The 13,446-nt window shown below is 38.7% G+C and overlaps 2 protein-coding genes across 3 annotated transcripts in view; one reads left to right on the top strand and one right to left on the bottom strand.

Moving 5' to 3' along the window:
* The window catches only part of RAB3GAP1 (RAB3 GTPase activating protein catalytic subunit 1), a 28,712-nt gene extending 20,415 nt beyond the window's left edge, over nt 1-8,297 (top strand). The window contains exons 19-25 of one of the 2 annotated variants that reach the window (XM_087711144.1): nt 1,718-1,945; nt 2,612-2,708; nt 2,801-2,904; nt 3,147-3,262; nt 3,520-3,622; nt 6,534-6,554; nt 7,646-8,297. In XM_087711144.1, coding sequence (XP_087567270.1) covers nt 1,718-1,945; nt 2,612-2,708; nt 2,801-2,904; nt 3,147-3,262; nt 3,520-3,622; nt 6,534-6,554; nt 7,646-7,888 — 912 coding nt within the window. In that variant the 3' untranslated portion in view covers nt 7,889-8,297. The remainder of the gene's footprint in view (nt 1-1,717; nt 1,946-2,611; nt 2,709-2,800; nt 2,905-3,146; nt 3,263-3,519; nt 3,623-6,533; nt 6,555-7,645) is intronic. The other variant, XM_087711150.1, reaches the window with a different exon arrangement.
* Nucleotides 8,298-8,607: 310 nt separating this feature from the next.
* ZRANB3 (zinc finger RANBP2-type containing 3) overlaps nt 8,608-13,446 on the bottom strand; it is an 80,656-nt gene continuing 75,817 nt past the window's right edge. Inside the window, exons 19-21 of the mRNA XM_087711137.1 lie at nt 10,461-10,860; nt 9,121-9,252; nt 8,608-9,026 (exon numbers count right to left, since the gene is read on the bottom strand). Coding sequence (XP_087567263.1) covers nt 8,928-9,026; nt 9,121-9,252; nt 10,461-10,860 — 631 coding nt within the window. The 3' untranslated portion in view covers nt 8,608-8,927. The remainder of the gene's footprint in view (nt 9,027-9,120; nt 9,253-10,460; nt 10,861-13,446) is intronic.

The raw sequence follows: 13,446 nt of genomic DNA, 5'->3' as shown, positions 1-13,446 counted from the left end.
CCTCTTTTCTATCATTTTTTTCCCATTTTACTCATTAGTCTTTGACTCCCTTCTGTACTATACATGCTGTAAATGAGAAATGTGGTAGGTTCTCTAGCATGTTTGTTACTTGGCTTTTTTATTCAGGAAAATTTTTATTACCAGTTGTCTGTGTTAATATTGGTCAACATTCTCTCACTCTTTATTTGATAAGCTTGCTCCTCCAAATTATGCTTATTTGGATAAAAAATATGTTCATGGATTGGTTAATTGTCTTATCTGTGAATTAAGTAGAGTTTAATTGGAACTTGAAGGAAGCAAAAGCTAAGTGCCCAGTATTAATGTTAAATCTTACAGCAGCTGTCTATTATATATTAACACCAGGGATGGGTTCTATAGAAGAGGTTCCACAAATCTACAGTGCCGTTTACAACCGGTTCCAGCTCCCTCCCCCCGCCCGTCCACACATCAAGATGAAGAGCGAGAGGAGGAATTCTGGGAGTTGAAGTCCACAAGTCTTAAAGCTGTCAAGTTTGAACACCCCTGGGTTTTTTTTTCTAAAGGGTTAGGGTGCAAGGGTCTTGTAACTTGACAGCTTTAAGACTTGTACACTTCAATGCCAGAGTTCCTAAGCCAATATTTTGATTGCTAAGCAAGAGCGTTGTTAAGTGACTTTCACCACATTTTACAAGCTGGACACGCCTACCCAGTCACATGGCTGGCAAGCCACTCCCACCCAGTCACATGGCTGGCAAGCCACTCCCATAAAGCACACCTACAGAAGAGGTTCTAAAAAATTTTGAAACCCACCACTGGTTAACACTTATTTGTAGTTCATTCTTTGGCACAGTATAGAAAATTAGAAACACTTGAAGAGAAACTAGGTCATAAAATACATTGCAGACAACAATCCCTCCTTTTCTTTCAAAAATATGCAGAAGTAGAAGCTGGAGCCTATCGTAGACTACCATTTTACAACCATGTAAACCATATTTGGGGCAACTGGACCCTCTTTATTTATTTTAAAGAACAAAATGGTGATAAACACATTTGTTTTTATATCCATGGCATCAATTGTGTCCTTCCAGTTTGGAATGGATTGGAAAGTTCCCTCCATCCCAGCCTTCCCAATCAATGGTGAAGGAATCAGGGAATTGCAGTTCATCAACACCTGAAAAGCTACAGGCTGCCCTCATGGTACAGAAGGCAGTTGAGCTTTTAAAGAACATCAATTTCTGGGATAACCTTAATTTTAAATACATTACAAACTTGCCAGTGGTCAAAATAAGCTTTGCATTGAAAAGTTGGAGTTGTAAAAAAATCAAACCCAGATCTGATTCATACATGTTATACAGCCATTTGCAAATTTATAAGCAATAGTCACGTCTAGGGTCATCAGACAAGTTTAAAATTACAATGTTAGGAAGGTGGGCAGTCATTTTGAATGTTTCGCATTCAGGTTTTAAAAAATGAGAGTGTCACTATATAATGTCTTTGACCTTTATGCTTTTTTAGTTTTCAAAAAAGAATTGTCTGGAAAATCCATATCAGGCGTCACCTCAACTTCTACTAATACGGCCCCACAAGATGATAAAAAAATAAAGGAAGTTTTAAATGTATATTAACTGTATTATGCATTTTATATCAGTCCAGGACAACAACTCTTCACTCAAGTTTGAACAACTATGGCCTATATACAAATAAGCATGTTCTCCCTCCCCCCCCCCTTTGTTCTTAGGCTGCCAACCCTGGTTGTTGCCTGGAAGATTTTGTGAGATGGTATTCACCCCGGGATTACATTGAAGAGGAAACCGTGGATGAAAGTGGGGGTGTAGTTATCAAGGGTGAGCTGAGCGCTCGAATGAAGATTCCAAGCAACATGTGGGTTGAAGCATGGGAAACAGCGAAGCCCGTTCCAGCAAGGAGGCAGAGGCGCCTTTTTGATGACACCCGTGAGGCAGAGAAGGTAAAAAAGAGGCTTATGGGAATTCCTGAGACATTTCCATTTTAGTTTTGCAAGATCTGAAAGCTTTCATAGTGCCCATACTAGTATAGACAGTGGAAAGTCTATTACAGGCACTTTCATTTATTAGCTTAGTTTATTTAATTTAATGTATTTGTATGGAATTTCTGCATTGTTGCTCTGGCAACCAACTATGCAGGTCACTTTTAAAGTAAGACTGGATAATGCATGTTACATTTTGGAAATATAATTGTCTAAATTGGCAAGCACTTTGAATGTGGAAACATGTAAATAAATTATTTACAAGAACATGAAGTAAGAGGATAACTTTCAATTACTTTTGATCTTGAGCCTGTTTTCCTTTTTAAACAATAAATACAGTGAATTTTTCTTTCTTGGCCTTTGCCCAAGTCTTTCGTTACCTTTTCATCTACCTAGCATGCTATGTTCTTTCAATTAAAAATGTTCTTTTCAATAAAAAATAAAGTTGATAAATTTAGAAGCACCTTCAGATGGTGGGCCCCTCCACTTTAGAGACTTGAGAAAGAAGCTTTTGGATTGAATGCTTAAGAAAGGACATGAGGCAACATTCAGTTTTGAGGCCTTGAGAGAGAGTTGTCAATTTTGCAGCAAGATTATGGCAGTCTAATTGACTTACTGTATCTTCAGGTTCTACACTATTTAGCCATTCAGAAACCAGCTGATCTTGCAAGGCATCTTCTTTCTTGTGTCATCCATGCAGCCGTACTCAAGGTAAAAGAAGAAGGTAAATAACTTAACAAGCAAGGCTGTATGTTTCAAGTAAAAATAGGGTGCTTTTACTACAATTTACTTCATGGGCTTTTTTCCTTCCAATAGAATCTCTGGAAGATATTGGGTTAGTAAAGAAGATAATTAAGCAGATAATCAGCCATTCCAGTAAAGTTCTCCGGTTCCCAAATCCAGAAGACAAAAAACTAGAAGTAAGGAATTTCATTTTCCTAATAATGTCCAAGAATTTGTTTTAAAAAATGTTAGCTTTTAAATAAATATTTTATGGTAATCAAAAAGAAAAAAAGGTTACATATAGTTGTCTTAACTATGTGAGAGGAGAGAATGAACGATTCTGGAAAATTCTATTGAACCCAGCTCTGATAAAAGCTTGATGCTTTGAAATATATGACTTATGACAAGTAGAGAAAATGAATTTTTTGTCTTTTCCCAGGAAATCATTGGTCAAATTATGAATGTGGAAGCCACTATTGCTCGGGCAAGGTCTCTAAAAGCAAAATTTGGAATAGAAAAATGTACTAAAGAAGAAGAACGCAAAGATCTAGAAAAGTAAGTGACTTGTTTGATAAATTTGCATGGATAAAATTCTCTTAGCAGGAATTAAATTAATTACAAAAAATATTTTCAATCATAGATAAGACAACCTGAATCATTTCTTCAGAATGTCAATTGAAAATTTTCTATTGAATGTAAATATCGGTTGAGAACTTTCAATGTTCAGTATTCCAGTGGTTATTGTTTTAAAACTGTGTAAAACGATTTTTGTTTTGCTGATATATTTCTTCCCACTCTTTCTGTGCTGTTAGATTTGTAAATTCCTTTCTGGAACAACCAGAAGTATCAGTCCTTGGTGCCAGAAGAGGGCCTGCTGGTATTATAATTCACAAGCTTTTTGTGAATGCACAAAGGGTAAGATGGACTGCTTAGTTTCTCTAATATACTTATAAAACAATTGCTCTTTTTGTTACAATACTTGAATGCCAGATTTTGAAAATTCGTGTTTGCATAATACATTTACGGGTGTATTTTCCAGAGAAATAGCTGTGATAATCTGTTCTAACTAAAATAACTAATTAAAAATTAACCCATGTTACATCAAATAGACACGGATTGAAATATAATTTTGATGTTAAATTCCCAATTAAATAAACAAATGGTAGAACCTGTTCTTTTCAGGAAGTAGTTTGTATGAAATGTTTACAAAAATTCCAACAATTGCTATATTTTAATGTGATATGGCATTCATGCATATTGATTCAAAAGATGTGATATTGGTGATAATGTTTTGGGGAATGCCAGAACAAAATCAAGTTTGCCTTTGCTAATAGTGAATGATTTTCAAGCTTAATATTTCATCATACTGTACAATGATAGCCTATAAAATGTACCTGTATTCATCTCACTGCGTGGTATTGGTTTAGGACCAGGACTAAAACAGCTTGATAGATTAGGTAATGGCACCAGGAACAAGGGGACAGAATTAAAGAGCTACCTATGGTAGTTCCTGAAAAATGGAAAAAGTATGAGGCGAAGTGAAGACTTAAGAAAGTGTGAGTGGTCACAAGAGGGAAGAAATGAACCTTAGCAGAATGATTTAAAATAGTCAAGCTGAGGCTCGCATGAAAAGAGCCATATGAGTAGACTATAACTGGTGCAGGACCAGAAATTTAAAGCAAAAAATACTACTGTTTGGTGCAGGAAGTCACCTTAAGCTGTATTTCCCTCACCTCCCCTAATCAGTATTGGTTTCAATTCTTCTATGGTGGCATTGTATTTTCTTCTGACTTGCAATTCAAGGAATTCAGGGCAACTTGTATAATTCTCCCCACCTGTTTCTTGTTTTCTCTACTACCTAATTGAGAAGGTTGTTTTTCTTCTCTCCAACCTCTTGAATTGGGTGGATTTGAAAGTGTGACTAGCCCAGCCATAAGATTCATAAATAGGCAGGGATATCAACTTGGTTCTCCTCATTCCTAGACCAAGAGTTTAATGTAAGTGGCTTATTTTGGTTTAGATATAATAGATAAGTATAGCATCTTTCTGGATTCTTTGCTTCTCCTTGTCCAGGGTCTTTTGGATCCTTCCAAATGAATCTTTTTATGTTATCCAGATATTGCATCCAATGCTAATAGTTTGTTCTCTGTTAATCTGTATTTATCTCAAATGGATTTTAATTATTTCTGAGGACCTAACAGCATGAGTTGTTATGCTAGGTTTACTTGCTAGAACAAAAATCGATGTATCACAGAGAACTGCTGTAATCCATTTTACTATGACATCTTGTTTCAGTATTAATATATTGCTAATATTAAAAACAGCTTTTTAAAAATAAGCCCCAAATAGGTAGCTCCTCTTAATTTATCCAGGCATTTCTGCAATAGGCTTTGAGTGGTGCAGTGGCCTAGAGGTGGAGCTCTCACCTTACAATCAGGAGGCTCGGAGTTTGATCCTAGGTAGCAGCAAATATTTCTCTCTCTGGGCACAATGAGTATATATCTGCTGTGAACTCTGCATTGCTGACAGAAGGAGTATCTGGCCAGTAAACACTCAGCTCTGTTCAGTTGCCCTGACTCCACCCCGATGCAAGGGATTACAGAGTCATTAACAGAAAAAAATATTGCAAGAGGGTTATTGGGGTTAAGCAATACAGTGGGAGTCAGGATGCAGTATGTATCAGATGAGTGTGGGTGCACATCATGGACTGTGCATACGGGGCTGCTGGGACTGCTAGAACTTCAAAGACCAATTCATAATCCCCACAATTCATGCAGCAGCGTCATAATTCAGAGTTAATTGACTCAATAGTCATAGGTTGAGAACTATGAAACCTGTGACTATTCAGTCAGTAACTCTTTGAAATTACTGTCCTGTACCTCTTCCTCACTCCTCATGCACCTGGCCTGTGCTGCACCTCCACACACCCCATATCTTCTGCATCTCCTGCACCACCCCCTAAAATACTTGCTCTGCCTCTTGCATCCTCTCCCAACCCGCATCACACCCTTGCAGACCCTTCCTAACCCATGCTGCAGCTTGTACATCTCCATGCATCCTCCCCACGCTTCTTGCACTCTTTATCCTTACCACACGTCTTGCATCCGCCCCAAGCACTCCTTTGCTTCCTCGTCCACTCAGCAGCAGCCACTTATCTGACTGCCAGTCTCTGACCTGCAACTTCCTGCTGGCTTCCCCACTTAACTTTAGTTGTAGGAAGCCAGAAGGAAATTGCCTCTGCCTAAAAATTGTGGGATTTGGTTAGCAACAGTGACTGGAACTGGAAGGATTGCCATTTCACTTTATAGTTGCATTGCAGAGACGGCAATTGCTATTGTAACTTGAAGACCACCTTTAATGTTCTTTGATTAACCTTAATATTATGCACATTGGATTAATACAAAAAAATAGACACAATCTCCTGCATGTGTAAAGGATACATTGGCATAAGCTGCCTACTTGTCATGTGATTTGATTCATAGAAGTAGAATGCATCTTTATTGGAGTTCCCTTTAGAAATCCTAAAAGTAAATGTAAAAGTCCTGACTCCATCATTACAGAACTGGGATAGACAATAGGTTATATAATTGCTCCATGGGAAAGTCGGATGGACTTGACTATATTGATGCAATTGATTATTTACATTGTACTGGTCCTGTTATCAGTTTGTTTTAGATTTGTTTTGTGTTCCGAGTATTTATCAGTTTCTGTGCATAGCAACAAATCCAATTGTAAGGCTGCTGCCCCTCTGTTCCAAAACCTCTCTTTAACCCTATGTGAGTCATCTCTGACTTGCCTTTCACCATTGATTCTCTTTCTTACCCAGCTGACTGAATCATCTGAGGAGGTAACTAGTTTTTTCCCTGTTTCTGGTCATCTGCCTAACTTCATGTAGGTGCTGCATGGGTATGAAGGCTTTAGCAGCATAGCATATGGCTCAACTACTGCTTATTTGCATAATTAAAGCATTGACATTTTTAAAAATTAAGTTATGACCTTTGACATCACTGGAGTACGAAGGAAATAGTTAAAATGGGTCAAATGGGTTTTTAGAATCTTGAGGGATTTTTTTGTGTGTGTATAACTTTCAGCTTATTTTCTTGTTTAAGATAGCTGTATCTTACATGTCTGCATTTCAAGCACCAAACTGCGATAGCATTAAAATACACATTGTATAAAATGATAGGTTCTCCACTTGGCTTGAATAAAAGTAATAGCAATCTATTTTCCATTTGCTTTGCAGCTATTTTCTCTATGGAGCTTTTCTTTTTTCAATTGTTACCTCTTGAATATTGGAAGAACCCCCCCCCATTTTCAGAGTAGTACACAACAGTTGTGTGAAGTAGTTGGACAGTTAATTTGAACCAAGCAGGACTTATAGTTTGATGGTTGAGTAGAAACTCTGTTCAAGCACAGTATCTCTAATCAATTTAAAATTTCATTTAGGTATGATAGGATCAGCAGAAAATAGATGGATTAAAATGTCTGATTAATGGATAACATCCTGATACCAGATCTAGTTAGAGTTGGTTTCTCTGGTTACAGATCCCACCATTGAGAAAGAGCAAAATAATTTCAGTCCAGTTTTATCTTTTGATTGAATCAGTGTTCTGATTCAAACAAATGCCTGTTGTTTCATAACAAAAATAGCTTTCTTAGTTGAACAGATCAGTGTGTAGTTTAAAGCCTCCTTTTTGGCATTTCAGTGAGATAATGTTGTGGGTGCAGAACATATATTTTATGGGTTTTTATCAGCATTAGTCAATTTCTTAAGCAGAAACTCAATAGAACAAATGCTTTTTCCTTAAGCTTATATCCCAGTGAATGTTGTGCTTTGTCACACTTAATAGTTATTGACTGTTATGTTTTTATGCTAGCATATCTCAAAAACAAATACAAAAAAACAGTTCAATACTAAAAGGCTTCCTTTTCTTTTAGGTTGCTCCAATTATGCCCTATGATGAAGAACTAAAAAGATCGGGCTCTATGGACGAAAAACGTTTCAATTCTGGAATGAGTTCAGATTTTCCACCCCCTGCAGGACGTGAGGTTATTTTACGTACAACTGTTCCACGGCCTGCTCCTTACTCTAAACCTTTGCCTCAGCGGATGTACAGTGTTCTTACAAAAGATGATTTCCGACTTGCAGGTGCCTTCTCATCCGACACAACGTTCTTCTGATTTTAACAACCACTCAGCAACGTTTTCACCCAAGCAAGTACATTAAAGAGATGTTTATCCAGTCTCCTGGAAATGAAGATAATATTTAAGAGTAATGCCTATGTGAAAAAGTCTTCATATGCATAACATTTATGGGATTATTATCTTTTCCATGACAGCCCCTTGCCTATTGATGTTGGAGGATTGCTCATCTTTACTTAGCCATCCATTCCTCTTTAAAAAAGCGCTTTACAATGATAATGAAAATATCACAGAACTGTGTATTATTAAGTGTAGATTAAATTATGCAATCCTGCTCTTCAGCCTTGTTAAGTTTTATGCTCATGTAAAGTGAGTAGATTAGAAACATAATAAATCAGTGGATTTAAATTGTTTACATACTATATGTAATAAAATTCACTTCATTGTGGCCTGGCTAATAATGTACTTATTTAAATCATTCTGCTTTATGATACTGCATTGTGTCAGGAAAATTATTGGTAGTTAATATAACAATCATACCCCTCTACTTGCATCAGATGATACCAAATCCTGGTGGACAACTATCAGGTTTGAATGTTAATCTTGATGGATGCGCACGCGCGCGCGCACACACACACACAAAACCGTTTTTTGCCAGTTTTGCTTTTTACATTAATGTCGAAAATGGTTTCTGTATTTTTCCATCTACATAAATTAGGAAAAAGTTAATGTAAAAATACCAGTTTATTTTGAGATGAACTAATGTACATGTTTAATTTTATAAAAGATACTTTTGTTTAACAGCAAGGATTGTTATGCAAATTATAACCTACCCTTCAATCAGTTCCACAGTTGTGGGTCAGATGTTAACAAAAATGCACTACAAATGCTGCAGTACCAAGGATTTAAATAACTGCATGAACCTTGCTAACAATTTGTAAATGAAATCTTCATTTTCTAAATTTGAAATTTAGAATGGAAAAACATGTATAGGTAGCTTTTTAAACATTTCCCACATGGTGTTTTCTTAATGAGCTGTACTAAGAGGTATTACAAAAATCCATTTCATCAAACCTTTTCATAATTTTACAAAAAACTTTGTGATGTCTGATGAATATTTTGACGCAACACATTGTTTTTTAACTTGGCTTCTTTCTTTTGCTTGTTTTGCTGTTCTCTGAAAATATACAAAAGAAAAGAAAAAAATCATATGAAATCCATTTCTTAATGTTGAAAGTTCATGAAATTTTGTTGCTGCATTCTGTACTTACCTCTTTGTGACAAATTGTGCATAGTGTTTGGAAGTTTTCAAGCGAACACTGTCCACCCCCACTGAAAACTGGCTTGATATGATCCACTTGCCAGAAATGGCCCTCAGTTGGGTTCAGGATAATTTCATTTAACTGAAATAAAATAGGATCAGTGGCAGTCATATATGTCCTGGAAATGAGTCATATACTTATATATCTTCCTTCCAATATGCTTTTGTTGCTTTTAGTCAAATTAATTTGCTATGTGCCTCAGAAATAATAATTGTTCCAGGAAAATAGCAGTGCTCATTTGAGAAAAACACAATGTCAATTCAAATATCACCAAATCACATCTGTGAAGACCAAACATCTGGAAATCAGCTTTGTTCTTAATTTTTAAACTGATAATAAAAGAGAACACATATGCATCATAATTATGTAATTGTTAGCCTATCTTCAAAAAGATAGATAGCCATCCTTCATTCTAAAAACAGGAAATGAAGTACATTGGAGATCCAAATATATTCCTAATGAGTTGGAAATGAAATCTAGCACAGCTAATAACACTGTTAGTCTCAAACTCAGATTCATATGGGATAGCTGCTAAACTCTGTCATCCGAAATATGTGGCTATGTCAAAACTGGTAATTAAAAACCTATAAAATAATAAATTCTGATATTCTAGTATTACCTAATATTTTTGAGAGACAAGACCAAATATATATATGTATGTATGTATGTATGTATGTATGTATATATATATATATATATTTCCTAGTCTTGTTTTAATCTGCAATATTGTCTCTGAAAAGCTAAAATAAATTTAATTCATTTTGCAAAGGAATATGATTAAGACTACAGTTACCAGGCTTACATCTGCTGTGTTCAGAGAGCAGCCAGTCTTGCTGAGTTACAAGCTGTTTGAATAACACAATTTTTATTCTTTCAATGCTTGGGCCTGATAACGAATGTTCATAACATTTACAGCATAACAATAACCATGTAGTGTAATTATTTCATTGCATGAATAGCAGTTTTGCATGAAAATAGCTTTAATATAATTGTTCAGCCTTTGAAAATAATTCAGAAAAAGTACCTTCACACATGCAAGTCCAATACCTTTTTTTTAAAAAGAAGTAAAGGAGGAAGTTAAGGCTTCCTCAAGGAAAAATTGTGGCTGTTTTAGGAATTGGAATTTACATCGGCATATGGATATATGCAAGCAACTGCAACTTCTTTAATGAGTATCAGAAAGGAATCAAATTGCTTCTTCCAAAAGATATTTTTTAAAGTTCCCCTATGTTTCTAAAACCATCCATCCATCAGAGAACAATTTTGTGTATTCTGGCCACATATTTCACCTGTTTTAAAGGAAGTTTGGACATCCAAGACTTCTCCAAAAGATCCTTGCGCTGACTCCTTGGGGCATCTCTGACACAAAGGTAAAGTTCTTGGGCATTCAACCTACATAACTGGCAAACCCCATGTTCTGTTTCAAAAACTTTACTTCTCAGGTAACTATTATTAGTGTAGAAGAAGAAATCTTCCTGGCATTTAAGAGAACAAAATCGTGTGTCCCAGGCGGTATATGTCAACGTTGGCTCAACTTGGATTGTTGGCTTTTGGCAGCTTAGGCAAAGTGGGTTCCCTTCATTATCGACTGCCTGTAGATAGCCTTTGCTTGATGAAAATTCCTTAACAGCAACAATCTGGTCAGAAACTAAACTGGCATCTGGGCAACTCCCATCTTCTGAAGGCAACCTAAAACAGAAATGATAATACGGTAAATAAATGTATAAATTCCTAGATTATGTTTCTACATTTGTATCCCATTGTTTCACTAGGCAGGAGTAGGCAATCTGCAAACCAATGTACTCTGTCATCTCATTTGAGCAGCCCCAGATTATGTGTCTGAAATTTGGTAACAAAATGGTTAAATGAAGGGTTAGTGGATTTAAGTAAGAAAATGGATGCTTCTCCGAAGTAGCCTGTGGTAGGAGTCACTGATGGGTTATTCTCACGTCCAATCTGCCCAGAGACTGAAGTTAAAGTTGAGGCCACTCCCCTCTACTTCCTCTGCATGGCTCCAGTTTAATCTGTCTCGGCCTGAAAAAGTACTGTATTTGCTTGGCTCTTCAATTTGGACGAGTATTGGGAGAGGTGGAGAGCCATACTCGTTTTAAAGTTGCTAAGTTCCAGGTTTAAGATGGCTTCCTTGAAGTCTATCCTTGCAGGAATACAGCATGGCAACTGCTTAGCATCTATTGACCTCATAGAGGCCTACTTACATATTCTGGTTTTGCCTGAACACAGGAAATTTCTTCGATTTTCACATGGGGGAATCCTTTATCAGTACAGGGCTCTTCCCTTTGGAGTAGCGTCCGACCCTCAGACTTTCACTAAGATACTGGCAGTAGTAGCAGGACATCTCCGGTCCGTCTCTGTCTGCTTACAGTGCTACCTGAACAATATCCTAGTTCAGGCGGCAATGCCAGGTGTGGCCAAGAGGGATATTGGGCTCACAATGAAGACATTACAGACTCTGGGTTTCTCAGTTAAGTTCAAGAAGAATCATCTGAAACCCACCACTAGGCTACAGCATTTGGGGGCAGTTATTGACACAATGGAATGCAAAGTGTTCCTTTCCCAGGACCGTAGCGACAGTATAGTGCAGCTGATTCAGCAGATTCGCCGGGCTCATTCTATTCCCATAGTTCTCTCTCGACTCCTGGGAAAGTGCATCTCTTGCATTGTGATCATTCCATGGGCCCGCTTCTATGCCAGGGAGCTGCAGTGGCTACTGCTTCCTCATCAGAGAGATGGGCCAAGCGATGCAACATTCAAGATCCATGTACATCCAGATCCCCCTGTCCCTTCGTTGGTGGATGTCTCCAGCTCTAGCAAAGGGCACCCTGTTCAGGGAGCCAGACAGGTTGGTGCTAACAACTGATGCGAGCCTATTCGGGGGGGGGGGGGCGCACCTCGACTCTTAGCTGGCCCAAGGTCGTTGGATGTCCTCGGACTTACAACAAAGCATCAACTGGCTGGAACTCAGAGCGATCCACCTGGCTCTTTGCCACTTCATGATGCGGGTCGCTGGCAAGCATGTGTTCGTCCTGACAATGTCACCTCCAAAGCCCATGTCAATAAGCAGGGGGGCACTCATTCCCTGGCCCTTCGGAACGAGGTTGCGAAGTTGGGGAATTGGGCGGAACGGCATCTCCTGTCACTGAAGGCAGAGCATATCTTGGAAGTGGAGAACCAGCAAGCCAACTGGCTCAGCAGGGCAACTGTGAACCATGGAGGAATGGCAGCTGAATCCTAGAGTCTTCACTGAGGTTTGGCAGGCCAGTCGTGGACCTGTTCGAACGCACAGGTCCAGAGGTTCATCTCCCGGTTTCCGACTCAGGGAGTGAAGATGCCAACGACCTTTTATGCAGATGGCTGGAAGGGTTTCTCTATGTGCTTCCCCCCTTCACCTCATTCCCGGGGTCCTGAGAAAATTAGTGGCAGAAGGGGCGGAGGTGATCCTAGTGGCTCTCTACTGGCCCCGGCGGCATTGGTTCATGGACCTGATAGACCTGTCCATGTCCCCTCATTCGAGGATTCCACAGGGGGAGGTGCTCTGCATCATCCGGAGCCCCAGTGGCTTCAATTGACTGCCTGGTGCTTGAACGGGAGCAGTTGAGGGCGGCCAATTTCTCAGCCAGTGTGATCAGGACCATTGAGGCATCCTGGAGACAATCTAACACCCGCATTTATAATGCGACCTGGTCCTCTTTTGTGTCCTGGTGCCAGTCCATGCAGGTGGAACTGACAACGGCTTCGGTGCCACAAGTATTGGAGTTCCTCCAGGATGGACTCGAGAAGGGACTTTCCCATAATACCCTCAGGAGGCAGGTTGTGGCACTGGCAACAGTCCTTGTGGGGGGCTCTTATCCCCTAGCGCAACACCCGGTTATTAAGATTTCTTTGGGGGGTGACAAATAATAGACATCCCCCCCCGTGGTTCACGGGTTCCTTACATGGGACCTACCTACAGTTCTTCAGGCACTCACTGAGGCTCCCTTCGAGCCCTTGAGGATGGTGAGCTTTCAGTTTCTTACCCTTAAGGTTGTTTCCTGGTGGCGATTACCTCCACCAGGCACATTTCTTTTTTTTTTTTATTGAGAATTTTGAAAAAAAAACCTTACAAATATTTACTTCCCTCCCCCCACCCTCCCCCCCACCTTCCCCCCCCCCGACTTCCCAGAACCAATACAGGGTATAAATCTTTAACAAAAACATTCTAAAATAAACTTTAAAAAAAGTTAATATCATATTTCATTTGAGCTTTAACTCCTCCTT

This window comes from Thamnophis sirtalis, unplaced genomic scaffold (genome assembly GCF_051295495.1).
Source record: "Thamnophis sirtalis isolate CommonGarterSnake01/CBP01778 unplaced genomic scaffold, rThaSir2_p1.2 scaffold_1, whole genome shotgun sequence".
In the NCBI taxonomy this organism is placed as follows: Eukaryota; Metazoa; Chordata; class Lepidosauria; order Squamata; family Natricidae; genus Thamnophis; species Thamnophis sirtalis.
The sequence above is the reverse complement of the archived record's forward strand: the minus strand, read 5'-3'. Positions and strand labels throughout refer to the sequence as shown.